Genomic DNA, 23959 nt, shown 5'->3' with positions numbered 1-23959 from the left:
GTTCAGAGCTGAACCAAGTCTAGGCACATGTTTCAAGTAGCTTTTGACTTGACAAGGCAATGAGAGTGAAAGTAACTTCAAACTCATGAATTGTGGGCATTTCTGTGGAAATAGCCTCTTTCAGCCTCTCTCCTCTGAATTAAGGTGTCTACAGAAAACCCTTTGGGGTTAAACATAGAATTACCACATGATCCAGATATTCTACTTCTAGATAGATACACCCAAAAGAATTGAAAACAAGGACTCAGACTGATATCTCTGTGCTGCTGTTCATGGAAGTATTGTTACAGCCAAATCGTGGAAGCAATGTCCTGTCAAAGAATAAATGGATAACAAAATTCCATACAATAGAATATCAGCCCTAAAAAGGAATGAAATTCTGAAATATACCACAACATGGATGGGCTTAAAAACATTCTATGAAATAAGCCATGCACAAAAGATTAAATAATTATGCGATTATTTTATCTGAGGTACTGAGAGACCAAATTCGTAGAAAGTGGAATAGAAGTTGCCAGGGCCCTGGGGAGGGAAGAATGGGGAGTTGGTGGTTTTTTGTTTCTGTTTTTTGTCTTTTTAGGGCTGCACTTCTGGCATGTGGAAGTTCCAGGGCTAGGAGTCCAATGGGAGCTGTAGCTGCTGGCCTACACCACAGCCACAGCAAGGCAGGAGCCAAGCTATGTCTGTAACCTACACCATAGTTCATAGCAATGCAGGATCTTTAACCCACTGAGCAGAGGCCAGGGATGGAACCCTCATCTTCATGGACCCTATTCTTGTTCCTTAACTGCTGAGCCACAAAGGGAACTCAGGGAGTTAGTATTGTTAAGGAGTACAGTTTCAGTTTGGGATGATGAAAAATTTCTGGAGATGTACAGTGGTAATGGTTGCAAACAGTGTAAATATATTATTCTGAACTGAACACTTAGGAATGGTTCAAATGGTTAATTTTACATTATGTATATTTTATCACAATTAAAACCAACCAAACAGGAGTTCCCGTCGTGGCTCTGCGGTTAACGAATCTGACTAGCTTCTATGAGGACTCAGGTTCGAGCCCTGGCCTCACTCAGTGGGTTAAGGATCCGGCGTGCCGTGAGCTGTGGTGTAGATTGCAGACTCGGCTCAGATCCTGGGTTGCTGTGGATGTGTCATAGGCTGGCAACTGTAGCTCCAGTTTGACACCTAGCCTGGGAACTGCCATATGCCGAAGGTGCAGTCCTAAAAAAAGCAAAAAAACCCCAACCAACAAACAACCCCAAGTCTTTTGGAGAGGTTACACAGCGAATCAGGAGCCAAGTGAACAGCAACTGAGACATTTCTCATTGTCCTCATTCATTGTCTAAATTGTGTATTAGCATGTTCCCTCCCACAATGCTTTGCTTCATCGCCACTTAAAAAAACTAAGTGAAATCAAGCAACTGAATATTAAGAAACAATATATAATTTCCTAAAGGGAGCTTCATATAGTTTTATAATTTCAGCCAATCAATAATTGAGGGTTTTTCCCGGAGACTTAAACGCACCTTTCTGTAATAGGAACCTTACTTATTGGGAGTGATGAGTCGTGGGCGGTGCTTTTCAGCTTTGCGCAGTGGCAGTATCGTAGCCAATGAGGTTTATCCGAGGCGCGATTATTGCTAATTGAAAACTTTTCCCAATACCCCGCCGTGACGACTTGAAATATAGTCGGCATTGGCAATTTTTGACGGTCTCTACGGAGACTGAATCATGTAAGTTATAAAGAAAGCTTGGGCGATCTGAGCGTCTTTCTGTTTATTTCAGTTTTGCGCTTCATCGTTGCTTGATTATTCAAACAATGAGAAAGTGTTTTGCATTTAGGGTTTTTAGTTTGATGGGGTGTTTTGTTTTTTTTTTTATTGTTTTATCTTCTTAGTGTGTCTGTTACCCAATTTCTCCCACAGTTGTGTTTTTTTTGGATTGGTCACGTTCGCATTTGAGATCTTCTTTACTGAAGATGATCCCCTCCCCACGCCGGACCCAGCCTCCCCACCACCCCGTTCGGTTTACTCGTTTTCTCTCTTCCAGCCGCTGTTTCTTAGGAGTTCAAGTCGTAAGCAGATCGGCTCTGTGGCGTCATGCTAATTTGCATGAAATCCCCCAGCATTCCCCGCAAATGAGCTCTCGTTTCTAAAATATAAATGTTCGGCAAGAGATGATCCAACAAGAAGAAGCCCCCCATGCAGACGAGTCTTAGACATAACTGCTCTCAGAGAAACGCTTCATGTCCACGAACTCGCTGGCGATTGCTCACCGTCACTGAAAGGGTAGTTGTCATCCATGGGGGTCAGGGTTCGTGCGGTAGCTTGTCAGCTTTGCGCAGTGGCAGTATCGTAGCCAATGAGGTTTATCCGAGGCGCGATTATTGCTAATTGAAAACTTTTCCCAATACCCCGCCATGACGACTTGAAATATAGTCGGCATTGGCAATTTTTGACAGTCTCTACGGAGACTGAATAAAGGTGCTCTTAAAAAGAGATTGAAATTGTTTAGCAGTATGTGGTTAAGGTGTAGTGGTTCCATTACGGACAGGGGAGGCTGTGTTTTTTCCCCGCTTAAGTTCGTTTAGACCGGGAGGGGTGTAGTTTGGCTGTTGCGCGCTACGCGGAGTATGTTTCTGGTTATAGCAGTGAAGGAGGGTCTGATTTCACCGAAGTAGACGACAATCAAAGAAAGTATTTCATCCTAATACTTTCTAAGATGACCAAAAGGGAGATGGACACAGGCTTGCTCAGGCTTCTCATTGCGGAATCCCGAGCAAGAGCTGGACTTGGAACCATGTTTCTATTGGGGTGCTGGTTTTCACTCCATACTTCTAGCTTTGTCTTGTTAAGAAGGCTGGGCGTGTGGAATTCCTGGTGTATTGCAGTGGAAACGAATCCTACTAGTAACCAAGATGTCTTGTGTTCGATCCATGGCCCTGCTTAGTGGGTTAATAAGGATCCCGCTTTGCCCTGAGTTGTGGTGTACTGGATAATTATAGATTATTACAGTGTTATGAAGAAAATAAACAAGATGTGATGAAGCCATCCAAGAGACCAGCCAAGTTCCAACAGCAACAACTATTGAACACTTACTGTGTGCCTCACTGCATGAAAAGTGTTTAGCATGATTTATTTAATTTTCACAAGAAAACATTCTCCCCTTCTTTTTACAAACAGCTCTATTGAGGCATAATTCATGTTCAATATACTGCACATATTTAGAGCATACAACTTGGTACATTTTGAAAACATGTACATCCATGAAACCATTACTGCAATCCAGCTAGTAAACAGCACGTCCATCACTCCCCAGAGTTTCCTGATGTTTATTTGCAATCCATCCATCTCTCCTATCTTCCTACTACTCCTACTTTGTCACTATAGATTAGTTTGCATTTTCTGGAATTTTACATAAATGGACTCACACAGTATGATTTTTTTTTTTTGAGACTTTTTTCATCAAATTCCAGGGTTTGTTCAACCATTCAGCTATTGAAGGACATTTGAGTTGTTTCCAGTATTTTGCTATCATGAATAAAGCTGCTAAGAGTGTTTCTGTACAAGTTTGTGTGCGAGAGTGTGTAAGATTTCACTGGGCGTTATACTAAGTTGCATGTTCAGTTTTCTAAGAAGCTGCCACATTATCTTACAGAGTGGCTGTATCATTTCACTTTCCAAATGCAGTTTTTAAAAATCTAGGCAAATCCCTCTACCTTTTTTCTTTCGTTCCTGACATTGATTTCTGAAGAGTCTGAGACAGTTATCTTGAAGTCTCACATTCTGACATCACTGATTGTGTTCTGTGTGGTGTTAACACGTTCTTCTGTCCCTTTTATTTCCTGTGACCAAGACCACAGCTTGATTGGATTCAAAAGAACTTCAGGAGTTCCCGTGATGGTGCAGTGCAAACGAATCTGACTAGGAACCATGAGGCTGCAGGTTCAATCCCTGGCCTCACTCAGTAGGTTAAGGATCTGGCGTTGCCGTGAGCTGTGGTGTGGGTCGCAGATGCAGCTCAGATCCTGCGTTGCTGTGGCTGTGACGTAGCTGGCAGCTGTAGCTTAGATTGACCCCTAGCCTGGGAACCTCCATGTGCCACGGGTGCAGCCCTAAAAAACAAAAAAACAAAAAACAAAACAACTTCAGAGATGGCATTGTGAACTGCCTCTGCCACTATAATTGATGGTGAATTTAAGCACCTAGATAAAGCAGTAACTATTCTCTATTGTAAAAGTGCATTTTCCTCTATGTAATCAGTAAGCTGTGGAATGAACAATCCTTGACACAGGAACCATTTGGTACTAAAAGCCCTTTGCTTTCCACAACTGCTTCCTTAAACCACTTCCTGATCAGTCATCAAAATATGGCTAAGTAAGACAAGTTAATTCATTTCTTCTCTGGGACTCAGCTGGTTTGTTGGAACCAAGGAAAACCCTGTGTTCAGGAGGACCTGTGGTCCCAGGAAAGGGAGGCAGAGCCCCCTGAGGAGCCAGTGTTTCAGAACTGAGCAAACATGATGGAAAGAGGGAATCAGTGGTAACTGCCCAAAGGGGCATCCTGAAGAGCCCACAAGAGCAGCCACACAGAGCCTGAAGAGCCCACAACAATCATGGGAACCACAAGAGGAGCCAGCATGCGCTAGCCAGAAGCTGAAATTTAAAATACCCTTGGGAGGAGTTCCCCTCGTGGCGCAGTGGTTAACGAATCTGTCTAGGAACCATGAGGTTGAAGGTTCAATCCCTGGCCTAGCTCAGCGGGTTAAGGATCCGGCATTGCAGTGAACTGTGGTGTAGGTGGCAGACGCATCTCGGATCCCACATTGCTGTGGCTGTGATGTGATGTAGGCCAGCAGCTACAGCTCTGATTAGACCAGCAGCCTGGGAACACCCATGTGCTACAGAAGTGGCCCTAGAAAAGGCAAAAAGACCAAAAAAAAAAAAAAGATCCTTGGGAGTTCCTGTTGTGGCTCAGGGATAAAAAACCTGACTAGTATGCATGAGGCAGGGGCAGGTTTGATCCCTGGGCCCACTCAGTGGGTTAAGGATCCCGTGTTGCTGTGGCTGTGGCATAGGCTAGCAGCTACAGCTCCAATTTGAACCCTAGCCTGGGAAATTCCATATGCTACAGGTGTGGCCCTAAAAAGACAAGGAAAAAAAAATCCTTGGATGTGCATTTTTGCCTACCCGTGGGGTGTTTTTAGGGGAGTTTGGTCCATAGTGGGCTATTTCTAGGGGGACTTTCTGTAGGTGAGATTGCTTGCACAAAAGCCATTCATATTTTGCATTTTAAGATGTGCCCCATGCTGGGTACCCTGAGACTTGAACCAATGTATTCTCCCACAAAGCCACAAGGAGAGCGACTGGAGAATGGTTGATGTGTATATTTGGACGTGCTCTGCCGCTTTCACAGGACTCTTCTGGGTTAGGGAGGGGAAGAGGGGGGAGGGTGAATTCATACCCAGTTCCAACACTTGTTTGTTCTCCAGCTCCTTTCCAGGCAGCGAGCAGGGAGAAGGGGCTGGGTTGGGTGAGGTAATCCTGACCCTCTCCCCTTCCACCATGTATGGAAATATCCTTGCAAACATCAGTTCCAGATGGAGCCAAACCCTCTGACCCCCTCCCACCCCGTCGCTTGAGTCAGCCAGCACCTCCTGGCTCCAGGGGACGGAAAAGCCGGACTCTGAGGAGTCTCTCAGCAGGGAAAGGGTCCACCAGCCCCCAAACAATTACCCAGTGTTCAAGTCACTGCAGGCTGTCTGCAAGAATCGCTTGCTTCTCTAGGTTAAAAATATCTCATGCCCGAGGGGCCCATGGTGTCTGTCTCAGAAGAGAGCTGGCTCACAGCTCCCCACTGCTGGGGAACTTAACTGAGACCAATTGATTGTTTTCCTGTGAAAGCCATACTTTCTGGGTTCAAATCCTCCCTCCACTATTCGCCAGCTTCGTGACCTTAGGCCACTTACCTAATTGCTCTGTGCCTTTGTTTCCCTGGATGTAAAAGGAGTGTCAGGATCATCACATCTGTCACAGAGGCCAGAGAGTTCCCGTTGTGGCTCAGCGGGTTAGAAAATCAAGTAATATCCATAAGGATGCATGTTCCAGAGAGTTCGCTCAGTGGGTTAAGGATCTGGCTTTGCCCTGAGCTGAGCTGTGGTGTAGGTCACAGATGTGGGTTGGATGCTGTGTTTCTGTGGCTATGGTGTCTCAGAAGCCAGTGGGTCTCCACCCTGGCTGAGCACTAAAAATCGCCTGGGCAATAGTGCCCAGGCTGCATTCTGGGCCGATTAAATCAGAATTCCTGGAGTTCCTGTCGTGGCTCAACAGAAACGAATCCGAATCTGACTAGAATCCATGAAGATGTGGGTTCGATCCCTGGCCTCACTCAGTGGGTTAAGGATCCAGCGTTGCCATGAGCTGTGGGGCAGGTTGCAGACGTGGCTCAGATCCCATGTTGCTGTGGCTGTGGCCTAGGCCAGCAGCTGTAGCTCCGATTCAGCGCCTAACTTGGGACCTTCCACATGCTGCAGGTGCAGCCCTAAAAAGAAAAAAAAATTTTTTTAATCAATTTCTGAGCATTTGTTCTGGGCAAAATAAATAAATAAATAAAGCTTCCCAGATGATTCCAACGTGCCACTGGCTCTAGAGATTTTGTGAATATTAAAGGAGATAATATAGGAAAAGTGCTTCCCATGGTGCTTGATACAGAGTTAAATGCTTTGGTGGGGGTCATGGGATCAATTATCCAAGCCAGGGTGGTTGTCAGGAAAGGCTTCCTGGAGGAGGCAATGCTTGATGCAGGTCAGGAGTTAACCAAGAGAAAGAGGACAGGATGCATTTCAGCCAGGGAAACAGTACTTGCAGGGATCTGGAGCCAGGAGAATGTGGCCTCTTAGAGGAAATGAGAGTCATCCTCTGTGACTGGTTAAGAATCCGGCATTGTCATTGCAGCAGCTTAGGTAGCTGCAGTGGCTCGGATTTGATCCCTGGCCTGAGAACTTCCACATGCTGCAGACATTGCCAAAAAAAAAAAAAAAAGAAAAAAAAAGAAAAAAAAAAGAAGAAGATGAAGGACTTCTCTTTGTGGCACAGTGGAAACGAATCTGACTAGGAACCATGAGGTTGTGGGTTCAATCCCTGGCCTCGCTTAGTGGGTTAAGGATCTAGGCATTGTAATGAGCTGTGGTGTGGGTCCCAGATGCAGCTCTGATCCTGCATTGCTGTGGCTGTGGTGTAGGTCACAGACATGGCTTGGCTCTGAGGTTGCTGTAGCTTTGATTCGACCCCTAGCCTGGGAACCTCCACAGGCCGCGGGTGCGGCCCTAAAAAGAAAAAGAAAAAAGCATGGAAAGCATTCAGCCCACAGCCTGTTCATTACATTGATAATCCTCTCATAATTGTTACTGCTGTTCTGATGGGAACTCACTGACCTCCTCTAGAGGACGTATGACATTACTTCTCCATTGCAATATCCCCTTTTACAGTTTTAGCATAGTGTTCACCCAAAAACCCCAGGACTTAATGTGAATTTGACTAATTGTGGATTCTTCTTTATATTTCTCCCAGCTTTAGCCCAGCAGGATAGGTGCCCCTGCTGACCCCTCTGTTCCCCCATTATCATTCCTTACCTTGTATCCCTTACTGAAATTTCCTTCTAGATCTTCCAATGCACCATGGTCTCTGTCTTGCCTAAAGGCCTTTGCATATACTGTTCCAGGCAGCTGGGAATGGTGTGAGACTATTCATCCTTCATATGGTTCTGCTTGCTCTTCTGCCTGCAGTTTTGGACTATAAATCCCCCAAAGGCAGGCATCATATCAGTCCCCCCCCCCTTTTTTTTCCTTTTTTTGGCTGCCCTGTGGCATATGGAGTTCCCAGGCCGGGGATCAGATCCAAGCCACAGTTGTGACCTACATCAGAGTTGTGGCAACACTGGATCCTTAACCCAGTGGACCAGGCTGGGCATCAAACCTGTGTCCCACCGTGCGAGAGATGCCACTGAATCCTGTTGCATCACAGCAGGAACTTCTACCATATCAGTCATCATTTAATCTCCAGCCACAAAGCAGCACAGAACCTGTACAGAAGGAGTGCCGTTAATGGCTTATCACTGATTGAATGAATGAGTGATCTCACTATATTAATCTTCTGTTTCCTCTGTTAAACTGTGAACTTTCTGAGGAAAGGGACTACGGTTTGCTTTGCTCCAAGGGTCGGGCACAACACCTGCCAGCCTTTCAGCAAATATACATTGAATGCTTACTATATGCTACACACATACTAAATACAGATATGTGGTGAGCAGACGTGGACATGGTTCCTGCCCCATGACCTTTTGGTCTTAAAGGGAAAGAGACATTTACCAAATAATCCTACCAATAAATGTAAACTGCACCAGTGAGACACGGCTACAACATGGGAGTACATGAAAGGTGTTGGAAAGGGATGCAAGAGTGACTGCTTAGTTGGGAAGCAGTCTTAGCCCTTGAATTTTAATATAGGAGGATGTAGCACCCAGAGAATAAAGCCACTTGGTTCTTGAGCTTGTCATCCAGCTCAAGAAATGACAACATCCAGATGCAGGGCCTTCAGGGCAAGGCCACATGTTTCCTGGACATTTCCAGCTGAAATGGAACATGATAGGGGAACTGGGGCCTCCTGGACATTTCTGCCCAATGGGACTCCTCTAATGAATGAATCTTTATTCCAGGTTCCCAGGTGGGTTAGCTCCTCCTTTTTTTCTTTGGCCAAACCCATGTCATGTAGAAGTCCCTGGGCCAGGGATCGAACATGTGCTGCAGCTGCAGCCTGCTCCACAACTGTGGCAAGGCTGGATCTCAACTCTGTGCCACAGGGAAACTCTGGGTTGGCTCTTCTTTGTTAGATCTGAGTCCCTCCTTGTCTGTCTTGCTTTTTCTTCTTTCTCTTTCACAGGCATTACTCCAGCTCTATCTCAGCATCTGCTTCCTAGAAGACCTGACCTGACACAGAGGGTCTGGAGGGCTGGATTCTTGTGGGAAGGGGAGCCTGAAGCTGTGCTTACAGAGCACTTTTACCTAAAATCAACAAACTATTATTGTCCCATCCAAAGTGTGTGGAAGTGCTGATACTAACAACCATCTCTATGAGAATTAATTTAATATAGTATCTGGAAGTTCCTGTCATGGCTCAGTGGTTAACGAATCCGACTAGGGTTCAATCCCTGGCCCTGCTCAGTGGGTTAAGGATCCAGGATTGCTGTGAACTGTGGTGTAGGCTGCAGACACAGCTGGGATCTGGCATTGTGGCTGTGGTGTAGGCTGGCGGCTACAGCTCCGATTAGACCCCTAGCCTAGGAACCTCCATATGCCGCGGATGTGGCCCTCAAAAAGACAAAAGACAAAATAATAATAATAATATAGTATCTGGGCCTCAATAAATGGCAGCTGTTGTTATTACCCAATTTCTGAGTCTGTGGGAGCAGAGCCCTTCTAGGGTCTGGGGTGGCAGTGGGATGTTTCAGGAAACTGTGCCCAGCACTGGATACTTCCCTGTAGCTTTTCTTTAATGTCTAAGATGGGGTCCCTTCTGCTCCTTGTGGAGTTTTGGAAGTCTTTCTCCAGGGAGGGAGGATATGTAGAGGATTAAGAGATATCCAACCGCAAAAGAACTGAGTCTGTCCCCAAAGGCTGGACTGCGAGCTGCAATGCCATTGATCCAGAGGGCGACTCCAGGAAAGGTCCTCCAAATATTCCAGTTTCTCCTGGCACTGATTAAGGATCCTTTCGGGAGGTGACTTACTGGGAGATAGGCGGACGAATCTGACTCCAATGGACAGACATACGATGAGCGAGTGACTGGTGGATGGACAGACACAGGTCAGACTGTGAGATGTCAAGACAGGCAGGTGGATCTCTCAGCCAGACAGTCAGGCATGTGACTGAGAGTGACAGAAAGACTGACAGAGGGTCAGGCCTGGGAATCTCCCACCCTCCGGCTCTGCCGCGAGAGGGCGCCGCCGCCCCGCCCAGTGGAGCCCACAGTCCGGGCTAGGCGCGCGCTCGAGGGCCAGCGACAGGGGCGGGGCCAGCGTGCGCGCGGGGCGGGACCGGCATGCTCGCGGGGGCGACCACGGGCGATTCGCACGGCGGGACAGCGGGGGCGGGGCGCGCGTGCTCGCGGGGGCGGCCGGGGGCGGGGCGCGCGGCGGGCGCGGGCACGCGCGGCGGCGGCGCGTTCCGTTCCGGGCCGAGGCTCGCGGCGGAAAAGTTGCACGGCGGAGAGGAGCGGCCCTGGGACGGGCAGTAAGCGCGACGCGGAGCCGGTTCCCGGCGCCTGCGGCCACGCCATGGACGACCTCGGTGAGTGAGCGGAGGCCGAGGGAGGAGACAGCAAAGGGCGCGCGGCCCCGGGCCGGGCGGGCGCGAGCGAGCGAGTGGCGGGCGGAATCCCACCTCCCGCGGCCCGGGTCTTGGTTCTGGTTCCGGCTGGCCGGAACCCTGCGGGGTCTGGATCCCCGGCTGGGCCTGAGTCCTGGGCCAGGCCAGCCTCGGCGCCGTCCTCTCAGCTCCCAGCCCCCAGCCTCGAGTACAGCCCCACCTCCGGACCCCCCAACCTCGGGGATCCAGCCCCATTTCCCAGAGCAACCCCAGGGACGAGCTTGCAGGTCAAGGACCCTCCGTGTCTGCCTCAGGGACGGGCCCCCCCACTGCGTGAGGTGACTGACCATCTTCCCAGCTATGGGACCCTCACTTCACAGACCGCTCCCCCACCCCCATCGCACGAATGGAACACCCAACTTGGGGATCAGCTGCCTAATCTCACAGGATGGGCCCTCAATTCCAGTACCTGCTTCCACCCCCTCTGAGGACCACCCTCATCGCGCACCCCCCACTTTAGGCATAGCCTTTCCGAACGACCGCTTCATTTCATAGATCAGATTCACGAGTTCTGAATGAGGCTCCAATAACCCCATCCCCACAAAGACAAGTTTCCCATCCGCCCCACTAACTTCCCATTTCATTTCCCTGCCAGCCCTGGCCACTCTGTGGACCAGCCCCTCCCCTTGCATATCACAGACCAGCCTAATCCTAGAAGAGTAAGCTGGGGAGACATGACTCTCCTCTGACTCTCAGACTCCGGTGAAATGCCAGGGGAATGAGGTGGGAAGTGGGCCCCTGAGGTATGGTCCTCTCTGAACTTGTCCATACTAGTGGGATTCCTCTAACCACCCCCACCCCCCAGAATCAGAACTTACAGGAGGCACACAGGTAAGGAGGACACGATGCCCAGAACAGAGTTATACTGTTTTCATGTTACTGGAGCACCCACACTCCTCCCTTCAGTCCAGTCTCGATCTGATGTTAGGACAGGGAAAGGTATCTCCTGGGACTGGGGGACACTCAGCCAACCCAGGGGCTTGTTGCCAGGGTTCTAGGAAGGCCTTGAGTGGTGTGGAATTTGGGGTGGGAGAATTCACTCTCCCTCCTTCACAAAGTCTGTAACTGGAGGGCCTCTGAGCCTGGGAGTTGAGAGGAGGGGGAGTTGCTTCTCTGTAGGAGCCTTGTCTTCCCTCCATGGACTGTGAGTGGCTTGTGTGACCACTGATGCTTTCTCTGTCCCGGGCTCTGAGGAGTGGATTCATCAGACAGGACTGATGGGCTTCCCCAAGCGCACAGGGCACTATATTAAGACTGGCTATTTGTAGGCACTGAACTTCCAAGGGGAAAGGGAGGAGGATTGGGATTTGATTTGCTTCCCAGAAGCTTCCTTTGGGTATCTGGGTGCCTCTCCCTGGCCCCTGAGATCCTGGAGTGGGGATGGTGTATGGTTCTGCCTGTTTTGCAGAGAGCGATGGCTGCCAAGCATAGTTCTGCCTTTGGGTCAGGCTTGGCACCCATTTTTCGAACACACTCAAAGTTGGCATGCCTTCCAGGCAGGTATTTTTTTCACATAAAAATAACTGAGCTGAAAGGAGGCTGGGGGATATTTTTCAAATCAGGATCTGAAAGTCTCCATGCTTTCCCAGTGGGGCGACCTCCTTTTCAGAGTGACAGTTTCTGAAATGCTGATGTGGTTCTGTTGCTTCCAGACAGTCCCCGTGCTGTTTGAAGGACTGAGAAAGTCTTTGCAGAGTTCGTAGTTGAAGCCTGGAATTCCTGTCCTCTGACAACCTTCCATTTAGGGCCAGGAAAGTGAGTTTGTCTCTGAAAGGAAAGAAAGTGTCCTGGCAGAGCAGATTGTAGGAATTTAAATTTGCTGTTCCTGGAGTACTTCCCCATACCTCAGCTCATCCTGTCCTCACAGCAACCTTTTCTGAGAGCCCATTTAGGGTCACGGCTGTCATTATGACCGTCTTTTACAAATTGAGAAAAATGAGGCTAAGAGAGGCTGGTTCACTTGCCCAAGGCTGCACAGCCATAGAGTGACAAAATCATGGCTGGAAGCCCAGTTCCTAGCTCCTAGATTTGCAGCTGTGTACCACGAGGCCTTTCTTCCTGAGGAGGGGTCACAGTGGGGGTGATGGCTGCCACCTGTAACTTCTGCTACCTTCCACCATGGGCTCCCCAGTTGTCTGGATCCGGGCTGCTGGCTTCCTTGGCTTAAGCTCCCAGGGGGCCAGCCACGCCTGGCTGACCGGGGCCTGGGGTGGGAGGAATGGGGCGTGCAGGAGGGAAGAGGAATTTGCCTCTGTGTTCAGGCCCCATCAGCTGTCTGAATGGCTGCTTAGCACCCTGCCCGTCAGCTGTTTTCCTTAGTTAGGGTGGACACAAAGGCCAGGCCTCTTGTTTTTATTTTTCTCCTGAGAGTGCTCTCAGCCCTAGGCCTCTCAGTCCCTGAAACAGGGGATTTTATGGTCTGCCCTCTGCCAAGTCTACAGGGGTCAGAGTCTCTGCTGTGACTTCGTTTTTTGGTCAAAAAAAAAAAAAAAATTGGGGAACTCTCCCCTCCCCGTAGCTGTTAGTGACAAACTCACCATGTGCTGTTTAATAAGTTACAAATTTATAGCTCTTTGGGCAGAAAAACATAAACACAGTGCGTCCTGCCCCTCCCTGTGTGTTCTCTCTGCTTTGTACTGCGGGGTGGCTGCTGGTGGCTTTTCTCATTACTGTTTAGATGCTGGTTTGGCCAGGAGTTCTCCCTGTTCGAGTTCTGGCTGGAGTTTCCTGGACAGAGTTCCCACAACACTGCATTGCACTCTGATTATGTTTTCTGAGCTGACTTCTCGCTCTCCCCTTGCCCACGTTCCTCTTGCACTTGGGGTGGGGGTGGGGTCTCTGAGCACAGCTGGGGGCTAACAACCATCAGGCGTACTTGATGGGAGCCAGACACCCTACCCAGTGCTCCGTGATATCGTCCCAGCCGTTCTGAGAGGGAGGTGTTTAATCTCCACTTTGCAGATGAGGAAATCTGAGTCAGGAAAGTTCAGTGGGGGAGCTGGGATCGTAACCCAGATTGATCCAGTTCCAGATCTGGTCATCTTCTTCATAATAAGGTAGTAAGGGCTCAGTGATTAACCAGGGAGGATGAGCCATGGGGCCTGCTGAGTAATTGCTAGGTATCTTTTAAAATTTCTACCCTGGGGCCATCCCATAAGGCTATGATGGCAAAGGGTGGTCTAGTTCAGGCCTGGATAGCTTGGCCTTTCCCATCCCTTGTAGGGGAACAGCCAGCTGTTGGCAATACCCAGTTGCCGCTGGAATCTGGACCTGTCTTCTTTCAACTTCTCAGCAGTCTTGACCCTCTGGAAAACAGTGCCTCATTGTCTTTTGGGGGGAGTGCTGGGGGGCAGAGGAGTTGCCTGGGGCATTCCGGGCTATGAAGCTTCTCTGTTTCCGTGGAAAGTCTGAACTTTGGGCTGGACCATCTGTGGTGCCTCTGTGTGTTAGGCCAGGGTCAGGGCACCCAGCTGCTGGGCTTGTGGCAGAGGCGGCCTGTGGACTGATGGCGCTCCTAGTGTGCTCTGCATCAGTGCCAGGGCTCCAGGGCCATGTGTTAGTGAGGTGCAGAGCTGGGGTTCAACCCTGGTGTGTCTGATACTTAAGCAGGTGCCCTTCCTTTGGGCAGCCACAGCTTAGTGTGGAGAAGTTCACATTGCTGGTGACCAGAGCCTTGCCACTGTGGGTTTGAGGTCCACCAAGGGCACATCTCAGTATTCCTTTCTTCCAGTGTCCCCAGGGATGGTCAGGGGAAGGACAGAGTTACTGTGGCTGTGCTGATCAGCCCTCCTTCCCCATGTATTCATTCATGCATGGATCGAGTTGACCCTCCGAAACGTCCCTTGGACCTTTTTACCTTGTTCCCAGGCCAGAGATGTTGAAAAACTTCCTCCTAGCTTCCCTCTCATTCCAGCCCTCCCCTGGGTTGTCCTAGTCTCAGTGCTTTCTTAGTAATAACAACCATCTGTAGAACACTCTTCCTTTTTTTAGAGTGTTTACAGAACTTCTACTGTAATGTTTATTGAGCACTTACTATGTGCTGGCCCCATGCTGTGCTCCTTACATGCATTGTTTCATTGAATCATGTTAGCCCTGCGAGGCACACGTTCTGTTATTATTACTGTACCCATTTTATAGATGATGAAATGGAGGCACAGAAAGGGTGAGCCCAATTGCCTAAGTTCTATAGCTAGTGAGTGGCACGGCTGGGAGTTAAATCCAGGGCTGGGATTAAACAGAGGTTGGGTTTGTAACCATTTTTACACGTCTCTTCATGATACTGGATCGGATCTGGGTTGCCTGTGGTTTGATTGCTTTCCATGTCTAGGATGCTATAAAAATCTTTCCTGCCCCCTTCCCACCCCTGCATTCTTTGTTCAGTGTCTCACATTTGTCCTTTTCCCATCTTCTGCAGCTTCTTCCCTTCCCTTTGTTCTTTCTCAGGGAGGCCACTCTCAGGATGAGGATGGGATGCTCGGCGGAGGACCTCACTCCACTCTCTCCTTTTACCTCTCCCGTCACCTGTTAGCCTCAATATAGAGATGCAGGCTTACAATACAGCTGCCAAGGAGACCCTGGGGAAGGCTCTGAGCTCCCTCCTCTACCCCTTGTGGTTGGAATCAGAAACTGTCTGTGCCCCATACCCCTTATACTCTCCTGTCTTTGTTCAGGTGTTTGCATGTTGCTGCCATTTGGAACCAGCCCATTTCCAAAGGAGGAGGGCTTCAAAAACTTTTAGGGCGGAGAATTGAGGATGTCCTGTGGAAGGGAGAGAAAGCATTAGGAAGCTGAGTTTTCCAGAAATCCAACAGAGTAAAAAGGGTTTTGGGGTCTCCCCTGTGGTGCAGTGGGGTCAGCAGAGTGTCTGCAGTGTCAGGGCGCAGGTTCGATCCTTGGCCAGATACAGTGGGTAAAAGGATCCAGCATTACTGCAACTGTGGTGTAGGTCACAACTGTGGCTCGAATTTTATCCCTGGCCTGGAAACTCCATATGCTGCAGGGCGGCCAGAAAAGAAAAAAAAAAAAAAGGGTATCCAGGGATCATTTCCTGAGTCTCCACACCCTCCCAGCTCCCCTTGCCTTTTCAGTTGGAGTCTTATTGGAAGCCTCACATCTGGCCTCAAGCATCCATTCACATCCAGATAAATCTTCCAACTAACAAATTGATTGCCTAACCAGTGGGGCTCAGGGCTGGTCTCTTCAGGGAGGCCTTGGATACTGGGCCAGTGACAGGCAGAATGTGTGGTTGGCCAGTCCCGGCAGAGCCCCACTGGCCAAGTTTTCCCTTAAAGATGGCCTTTTAATGCGTATTTCTTGTACGATTGTGGTACTGTGGTTTTATGGGTGAACATTGTTATTGTTAGGTGCATGCAGAAGTATTTGGGAGTGAAATGTCATGATGTCTGCATCTTAGTTTTAAATGATATTGTAAAAAAAAAGGGAGCTATGTATACACTGTATATACATGTGTGGGGGGGAGAAAAAATTTGTGCTTGTGTTTATACAAAATGGTAAGACATTGACTATGGCTGAATCTGAGTATATGGGTGCTTGATGTGGTGGCCTTTCAGCTTCTCTGTATGTTTAGACATTTTCATGATAAAATGTTGGGAGGGAAAAAGAAACCCCTGCTTTTCTATAGTGGGCTCAGAGCTGTTCGGTCAGGGGTGCTCATAAATGTCTACTTGTGGTTGACCTGAGTGATTCTCAGCCTCCTGTGACTCTGCGCAGGTGGTGAAAAGACTGAGTGGGCAGAGCCAGGAGCCAGGCCGGCCTGGGCGGGTAGTGACTGGTGACTCTCAGCTGGGCATGGGGGTGCACAGGGTCCCGTGGAGAGAAAAGGACAGGGCCAGGTAGAGACAGCAAGCCTCCCTAGTGTGGAGGGAGCCTTGGTGGTCGTTTTGGGTGTGGTGACATTAACTGGACCAGGGTCAGGGCAAGAGAGATGCTGGAGTTTGGAAGGGGTTGCCTGGGTGGGATGCAGAGCGAGGCTTTACAAAAGGCAGAGAGCAGCCTCTGGGCAGCTGGAGCCTGGGGGTGGGGACAAAATGCCATTCGTTTCACATCATGAACGTCTTATCTGTGGCCAAAGAAACGCCATTAGCCTGTGGGCAGCAGAGGCCAGAGTGGCCCCAGGCTCTTGCTTGTAGCTCTGAGCTGGCCATCCACTTCTCTAGGCTCAGAGCTCCCTGGCCTGGAATCCCCACTTGCAGGTCCCTCATTTCTCGGTTAGTGCTGACTCCAAGCCAGGCCACTGGGCTTCCCATCTGTTTGGGGGAAATAGCTGGATCCCAGCATCAGTGGCCTCCTTGGCTTTGAGGGCCATGGTGACTACTGGAAGCATTTGGGGCAGCCAGTCAGCCCTCATAAGAGGATCGTGTCTCACGAAGGTCTTTTTGAGCCTCCCATCTGTCTTTCGGTGTCAAGCAAAGACGTAGAGGCTGGCCACTGGGTTGTGATCCTAGGGTCATCCTAGTGAGGTCTCAGGGCCTGCCTTTGCCTGTTTGAGAAGCAGTATGATGTGTGTTTTATGGGGGGGAGGGGTGGCGCTGGGAGGAAGCTTTATGTAATTCTTGGCTGGGACTCAGGTAATTGTTTTAATGAAATGGAATGCAGCTTATTCAGAACTCGCTTGGCAGAAACAGCCATGTTCTGTTCTGTTTTCTTGTTGGGGAGAGCGAGTCACACACACACTTCCAGCCATTTGGAAGAGTGGGACCCCGGGGAGGAGTGTGAGCAAGGTGGGCAGAGGCCTCTGAGGACCTCCTCTCAGTTCAGTGCCAGGGTCCTCAGAGGGCTCAACCTTCCTCTGGACACCAGGCTGGGTGCCTTTGAATGAACCATGGACACTTGGGCCTCTTGCAACACCAGAAAGACCCTGTGGCAAGTGGGCTATAAACTGAGCCTGAAGCCTCCTCCCTTGATGTGAGGCGGCTGCGTGAGGTGAGGGATGTGGGCCTGCTCAGCACACAGCAGACAGGCCCTCCAGGACAGCCCGCTATTCCCTGTGTCCCCTCTTTTCCACCTCAACACCTCCTCTAACTCCCCACGCTCCCCAACCCCCCAGCATCTCTCATCAGTGTCGACACCTGTGGCCCACTCTTCTCCATCCTCAGCTACACCTGCACCCTCTTTCCTTCTGGTTCCCTTTTTTCCTCTGTCTGCCGTTTTTAACTTCTTTAGTTTGCGCCTTTCTCTGTTTTTAATGCAGGCTGGGCCATTCTTCAAGTTTTTTTCTTTTGCTAAGAATGCATCCCACTCTCTAGTGGCCTCATTTTTCCTCCCTTCCTTAAAATCTGCTTCTCTGAAGAACCCCCTAGCCTCCTTCCCCACCTCCTTCTCCCATCCCTTCCTGGGGGCACACCATTGTGTTTTCCTAAAGGCTTTTCCTGGGCTCCCCGTTTCTCTCCTGGGTACCCAGGTCAGTTTATCTGCTTGCATGACCTCTTTTGTCACTTGTATGTTGGTGACTCCTAAATTTATATTTCCCCCCTGACGTGGATTCTATTGTCCAGATTCTTCCGGTCTGCACGCCAGCAAGACCCAACTCATTTCCTTCTCACTCTCTCTTCTTGGCCTCATCTATTGTCTGCTCTCTCTGTTGTGGTCCCCTCCCTTTTCTTGGTCTATATTAAACCATTTCTGCAATTTTTTAAGCTTTAGGAAACATGTTTATGTGCTTCATCATTTTTGACAATTCTGTCAATAGCCCTTTGGGGTAGGTGGCATTTCTTACAGATGAGGAAGCTAAACTGCAGCTTAGGGGAAGAGGACACACCCAGTGTCACCACAGATAATGTTGCAAGAACTTGGTCTTAGATCTTTGAGTGCCCAACTTGTTCCCTTTTCGGTTTTCATACTAGAAACCTTAGGACAGAGATGGGAAATCACAGGTTGGCTTTGGCCTGAAGACCTGTGATACCTGGCCTTCATGATATTTAAAAATACTCCAAATTTGGAGTTCCCGTCATGGTGTAGCAGAAACAATCCGACTAGGAACCAGGAGGTTTCGGGTTCCATCCCTGGTCTTGCTCAGTGGGTGAAGGATTTGGCGTTGCCGTGAGCTGTGGTATAGATCGCAGATGCGGCTCGGAGCCCGCATTGCTGTGGCTGTGGGGCAGGCCGGCAGCTGTGGCTCCAATTGGACCCTAGTCTGGGAACCTCCATATGCCACGGGTGCGGCCCTAAAAGGAGAAAAAGACAAAAATAAATAAATAAGTAGAAATATTTCAAATTAGTCGCCAGCATTTAAAGTATCAGGAATTGGGGTTCCCGTCATGGTGCAGCAGAATCCGACTAGGAAGCATGAGGATGCGGGTTCGATCCCCGGCCCTCGCTCAGTGGGTTAAGGATCCAGCGTTGCTATGAGCCATGGTGTAGGTCGCAGATGCAGCTTGGATCCCGAATTGCTGTGGCTGTGGTGAAGGCCGGCAGCTGTAGCTCTCATTAGACCCCTAGCCTGGTTACTTCCATATGCCGTGGGTGCAGCCCTAAAAAGACAAAAGACAAAAAAAATCTTTAAATAAAAATAAAATAGGCTGGAGTTCCCGTCGTGGCGCAGTGGTTAACGAATCCGACTAGGAACCATGAGGTTGCGGGTTCGGTCCCTGCCCTTGCTCAGTGGGTTAATGATCCGGCGTTGCCGTGAGCTGTGGTGTAAGTTGCAGACGCGGCTCGGATCCCACGTTGCTGTGGCTCTGGCGTAGGCCGGCGGCTACAGCTCCAATTAGACTCCTAGCCTGGGAACCTCCATATGCGGCGGGAGCGGCCCAAGAAATGCCAAAAAGACAATAAATAAATAAATAAATAAAATAAAATAAAATGAAAAAGAAAGTATCAGGAGATTGGACTTCCCCAGTGGCTCAGTGGGTTAGGGATCTGGCATTGTTTCTGCTGTGGTGTGAGTTCAATCCCTGGCCTGTGAACTTCCCCATGCCATGGGCTCAGCCAGAAAAAAAAAAAAAAAAAAATCAGGAGATGGCACCTAAAAATCCATTTTTGGTTTCTCTTGAAAACTCAGAGCTGGCTATGCTGGAAGCCCATCTTCCATGGCACTGGTTGGTTGAACTCAACAGCTCTGGCCTTGACATCAGCTCTCTCTGTTGCCTGCAGTGGGTCTGCTTTGGAAGGTTCTAAGAATCCTCTCCTTCTGCCTTATATTTATGGCAAACACACAGTTGCTGAGTCTAGGGGGTTTCTTGCACTACATCTCTGAGCTAGATTTGATTTTTGACCACTCCAAGCATTTAGCTCTGTCTGGAGTGTGGACCTTTGTCCGAGTTGCAGAAAATAGCCTCTTGACCTATTTGTCTTCCCTCACTCTCTACCTTTAAGGTCTCTGCTGCAGTCACTTTCTTCTTCTTCTTTTTTTTTTTTTCTTGGTCTTTTGTCCTTTTAAGGGCCGCACCTGTGGCATATGAACGTTCCCAGGCTAGGGGTCTAATCAGAGCTGCAGCTGCCAGCCAACACCACAGCTGCAGCAAAGCAGGATCCGAGCTGCATCTGCGACCTACACTACAGCTCACGGCAACACTGGATCCTTAAGCCACTGAGTGAGGGCAGGGATCAAAACCGCAACCTCATGGTTCCTAGTCAGATTCGTTTCCACTGTGCCACAACGGGAACTCCTCACTTTCTTCTTTTTGTTTGTTTTTGTTTTTTGGCTGCACCTGCAGGGTGCAAAAGTTCCTGTGCCATAGTGACTCAAACTAGCAGTAATTTGAGGCATAGTAGTGACAATGCTGGATCCTTAACCTGCCCAGCCACTGGGAAACTTCTATAGCCATCTTTTCTTTTCTTTCTTTCTTTCTTTTTTTTTTCCTTTCTTTTTTTTTTTTTTTTTGTCTTTTTAGGGCTGAGTTCATGGCACGTAGAGGTTCCCAGGCTAGCGGTCAAATTGGAGCTGAAGCTGCTGGCCTACACCAAGAGCCACAGTAACTCAGGATCCAAGCCACATCTGTGATCTATACCACAGCTCACAGCAACGCTGGATCCTTAACCCACTGAGCGAGACCAGGGATTGAACCCTCATCCTCATGGTTCCTAGTCGGGTTCGTTAACTGCTGAGCCACAATGGGAACGCCCCACATTTTTTTTTTTTTGTCTTTTTGCTATTTCTTGGGCCACTCCTGCGGCATATGGAGGTTCCCAGGCTAGGGGTCAAATCGGAGCTGTAGCGCTGGCCTACGCCATATTGACGTCTAGTTGATGTACAAGGTTGGGATAATTTCTGCTGTACAACGAAGTGATTGCCACCTTCTTGAGAAGGCTTTTTTTCTAGTTGAAACTAGTCAGCCCCTTGACCCTCCTATTGCACTAGAGCTTCAGTGATGTGTACATTGGGCTTTTCTCCTTTTGTCTTGTCCTCTGCCCCATAAGCCTCTTGAAGGCAGGGATCTTACCTGCCTTTAAGTTGTCTCTTATCTCCAAGTATGGCTTGGTTCTCCCTGCAGTTTGCTTAATAAATATTTGATGGTGGTTGATGATTAAATGGTATGAACTGCGGACACCCACCATAATGCCGAGCCTCCAGCAAACCACTTCCTCCGCTGGAGAATCTGAGCGAGAAACCCTCTGGGTTCCAGGCAGGTCGGGAGGCAGCAGATGCCACAGACAGAATGCAGGCCCCCCTTCTCCTGGGTCTGTGTCCATGCTGCCACTTGCCAACTGCATGAACTCGGCAGGTCACCTTCCACCCTGAGCCTCGGTCCCCTCCTCTATGAAACAGGCGCATTTCCTGAAAGGCTTTAACGTGCTCAAGAAGCAGAAATGATTATCATTATTCTTCATCCCTGGAATAATCTAGACATTGCTCTGGGGGTGTGGCTTTCTCTGTCACCTCTTCACTTCTCCAGTCCACTGCTGGTGGGCATTTAGAGCACGTGTACCTGGATAGCCATTCACCTGGGCCCGGGGGAGGAATCTGACTTTAGTTATCTCCCTCAAGAATGTGATATGGGACCCTCTGTGGCCCTGTGGGGTGATGAATGTTTGGGGCTTGGTGAAATGGTCATACCCTAGTGCTGGTGGTGTTAAGATGGGTTTAGGTTATATGACATTTCATTTCCCTCGAGCCTTGTTGGTGGCTTTGAGGAGGAAGTGGTGGGGGAGAAGGTTGCTTGGTGGCTTGGTTTATACTGATCACTCATCTAATGCTAAAATTTGAGAGCGGCCAGGGAGCCAGTCTGAGATTAGCACTGGGTTTCTCCCAGAGCTTGCAGGGCTTCCTCTGGCGAAGGCAGCCAGGAAAGGGATGCTCTGTGTCATCTGCACAGCCTTCCAGGATAGTTGTGGGCTAGTGAGCAGTAGAAACAGGGAGAGTTTGGTTTTCTGGACCAGGAACTGTGTCTTTTGGCAGTTGAGTGTATAGCCACTAGCTAGAGGCTGAAACAGTGACTGGGTTGCCGCCCTGCCTGCCTCTGTCCCCTCTTAGGGGCAGTTGCTCTATTGGGTCAGCCCCAGGCACTATTGGGGGTTTGAAGTGGCTCTGGGAGTCCCTGCCAGGCTTTCCCTTGTTCTCTGTTTCCAGGAATGTTCCTCTTCCTGGAGGTGAAAATGGGAGTGACCCTCGGCCTGCACTTGGCTTTCTCTGGATTATCATTTGCCCGAGGATGCCTGGCTCGCTGGGCCAGTGGGGGTGGGTTCTCATCAGTGATGAGCTGCAGGACAATGGTGTCAGGCTGGCTCTTCTGGGCTGGTGTGAAGGAGCAGCCATGGCTCCTGGAGCACTATGCTGGTGTCTTGGAGACCTGACCTGGTGTTCCCCTGGGCTTGCTTGGTCATGCGCCACTGGTCTTGGAAAGTCCTGTGTTCCCATAGGGGCTGTGTGGTTTCCTTACTGTCCTTGGGATTGTCATCCTGGCTGCATCTTTGGGGCTAGGGGGCTGTTGGGAGAGCTCGGTGGCCTTGTTTCCTCCCCGTCTCAACCCCTCAGATGGCCTCTTCTGCCGTGTCCTGAACTTTCCAAGAATTCCCACCCCCTCTCTGTCTTTGGAGAGCCGCACTGGAAGTCTTTTTGCCTTGTCTGCCGAGGTAGCCATAAGAAAAGCAAGCTAGGGAAGAAGAAGAGAGTCACCTGGAGGTGGTTGTCATGCTTCCTGTGGTCATTTGTGGTCATCTGTTCCCAAACATCCTGTTTGCACCCTTAGTGCAGCAGGAACACTGACTTGGAGACAGCTGCTATCTGTCTGTCTGACCTAGGACAGAGGTGTGTGGCTGAGGGTGTCACAGCCCACTCGCTCCGGCGACCCTTGCTTTACTGGTCCCTCCCTGTCGATGGCATTGCTGGTAGCAGCTCCTTTCCTCATCGCTGGCTTGGGCTTCATTCCAGCTCTGCCCTTTCTCTTCTCCCTGCTTCTACTGACTGTGAGTTTTTTTTTTTCCTCTGAATGTTTTGCTGGGTGTGACCAGATTCCCTTTTCTGTGGCCCTGGACCAGTTCAGTCTTTCTTAGACTCTGGTGCTTCCAGAGTGGTGCAGCCTTAGGATGTTACCATTCCTGTGGTTGGGGTCTCTGCCTATCACTTCTTCAGTCACAGCTGCTCACTTTGTATCTGTTTATATATTGCACTTCCATTGAAGACTGCAATTGCAAACAGGATTTTGCGGCTTTTAAAAAATTTGGGGAGTTCCAAATCAGACTCAGGTTCGATCCCTGGCCTCCCTCAGTGGGTTAAGGATCCGGTGTTGCCGTGAGCTGTGGTGTAGGTTGCAGACGCAGCTTGGATCCCGCATTGCTGTGGCTGTGGTGCAGGCCAGCAGCTGCAGCTCTGATTCGACCCCTAGCCTGGAAACTTCTGCATGCGCAGGTATGGCCAAAAAAAAATTGAAAATAAAAATTTAAAAACGTTTGAAAATCATTTATGAGTCTCACCCCTCCTGTTTTACAGAGACACACCTTGAGACCCTCTGAGGAGAAAGCACTTGCCTGAGATGCTTAGTAGCAGAGCAGGGCTGTGCTTCTTTCCCTTTTTCTAGTTCTTTTAAGGAAATATCTAGGGGTCCTAGTTTTCTTTGTTTCTGTACTCACACACTTGCCACTGTGTAGCCTCAAATCTTGTTTTCTTCTAGAGACCTTTTTCTTGTCATTTTGTATCTGATATTGTTACTTACTTTGTAAAAGTTTTAAGTCAAAGCAGATACATGCTTATTATAAAAATGAAAAAGAAAAAACTTTCTTTTTTTGAGGGGGGGGAACAGGAGTTACTATTGTTAATAGTATGGTGTATGTCTTTGCCCAACTATCTTCTATATGTTTATAAATAGATAAACATGCCTGTGATATACATACCCTTCTTTCCTTTTTTGGCTACCCCAAGGCCGATGGAGTCCTTGGGTCAGGGATCAGATCTGAGCCATAATTGCTACCTATGCCACAGCTGCAGCAACACCAGATCCTTTAACTTGGGGATCAAACCTATGTCCTGGCGCTGCAGAGATGACACCAACCCCATTGTGCCACAGCAGGAACTCCATACCCTTCATTTTTTAAAAATTAAGATTAATTCACATAACATAAATTAACCACTTTAAAGTATAGAGTT

General features: G+C 49.2%; 1 protein-coding gene, 1 long non-coding RNA gene and 2 other non-coding genes across 7 annotated transcripts in view; all 4 read left to right on the top strand.

Annotated features, from left to right (window-relative positions):
- Window positions 1–1580: 1580 nt before the first annotated feature.
- Window positions 1581–2482, top strand: LOC125116435 (uncharacterized). The gene is made up of 2 exons (XR_007132322.1): window positions 1581–1733; window positions 2050–2482. It is a non-coding gene; the product is annotated as an uncharacterized LOC125116435 (long non-coding RNA).
- On the top strand, window positions 1584–1724 carry LOC125117159 (U4 spliceosomal RNA). The gene has a single exon (XR_007132517.1). It is a non-coding gene; the product is annotated as a U4 spliceosomal RNA (small nuclear RNA).
- On the top strand, window positions 2333–2473 carry LOC125117158 (U4 spliceosomal RNA). Its single transcript, XR_007132516.1, has one exon. It is a non-coding gene; the product is annotated as a U4 spliceosomal RNA (small nuclear RNA).
- Window positions 2483–10196: 7714 nt separating the features above from the next.
- Window positions 10197–23959, top strand: part of PXN (paxillin) — a 50552-nt gene continuing 36789 nt past the window's right edge. For 3 of the 4 annotated variants that reach the window (XM_047759841.1, XM_047759839.1, XM_047759838.1), the window contains exon 1: window positions 10197–10341. In XM_047759841.1, coding sequence (XP_047615797.1) covers window positions 10329–10341 — 13 coding nt within the window. In that variant the 5' untranslated portion in view covers window positions 10197–10328. The remainder of the gene's footprint in view (window positions 10342–23959) is intronic. The other variant, XM_047759840.1, reaches the window with a different exon arrangement.

This window comes from Phacochoerus africanus, chromosome 15 (assembly GCF_016906955.1).
Source record: "Phacochoerus africanus isolate WHEZ1 chromosome 15, ROS_Pafr_v1, whole genome shotgun sequence".
NCBI classification, from domain to species: Eukaryota; Metazoa; Chordata; class Mammalia; order Artiodactyla; family Suidae; genus Phacochoerus; species Phacochoerus africanus.
The sequence above is the reverse complement of the archived record's forward strand: the minus strand, read 5'-3'. Positions and strand labels throughout refer to the sequence as shown.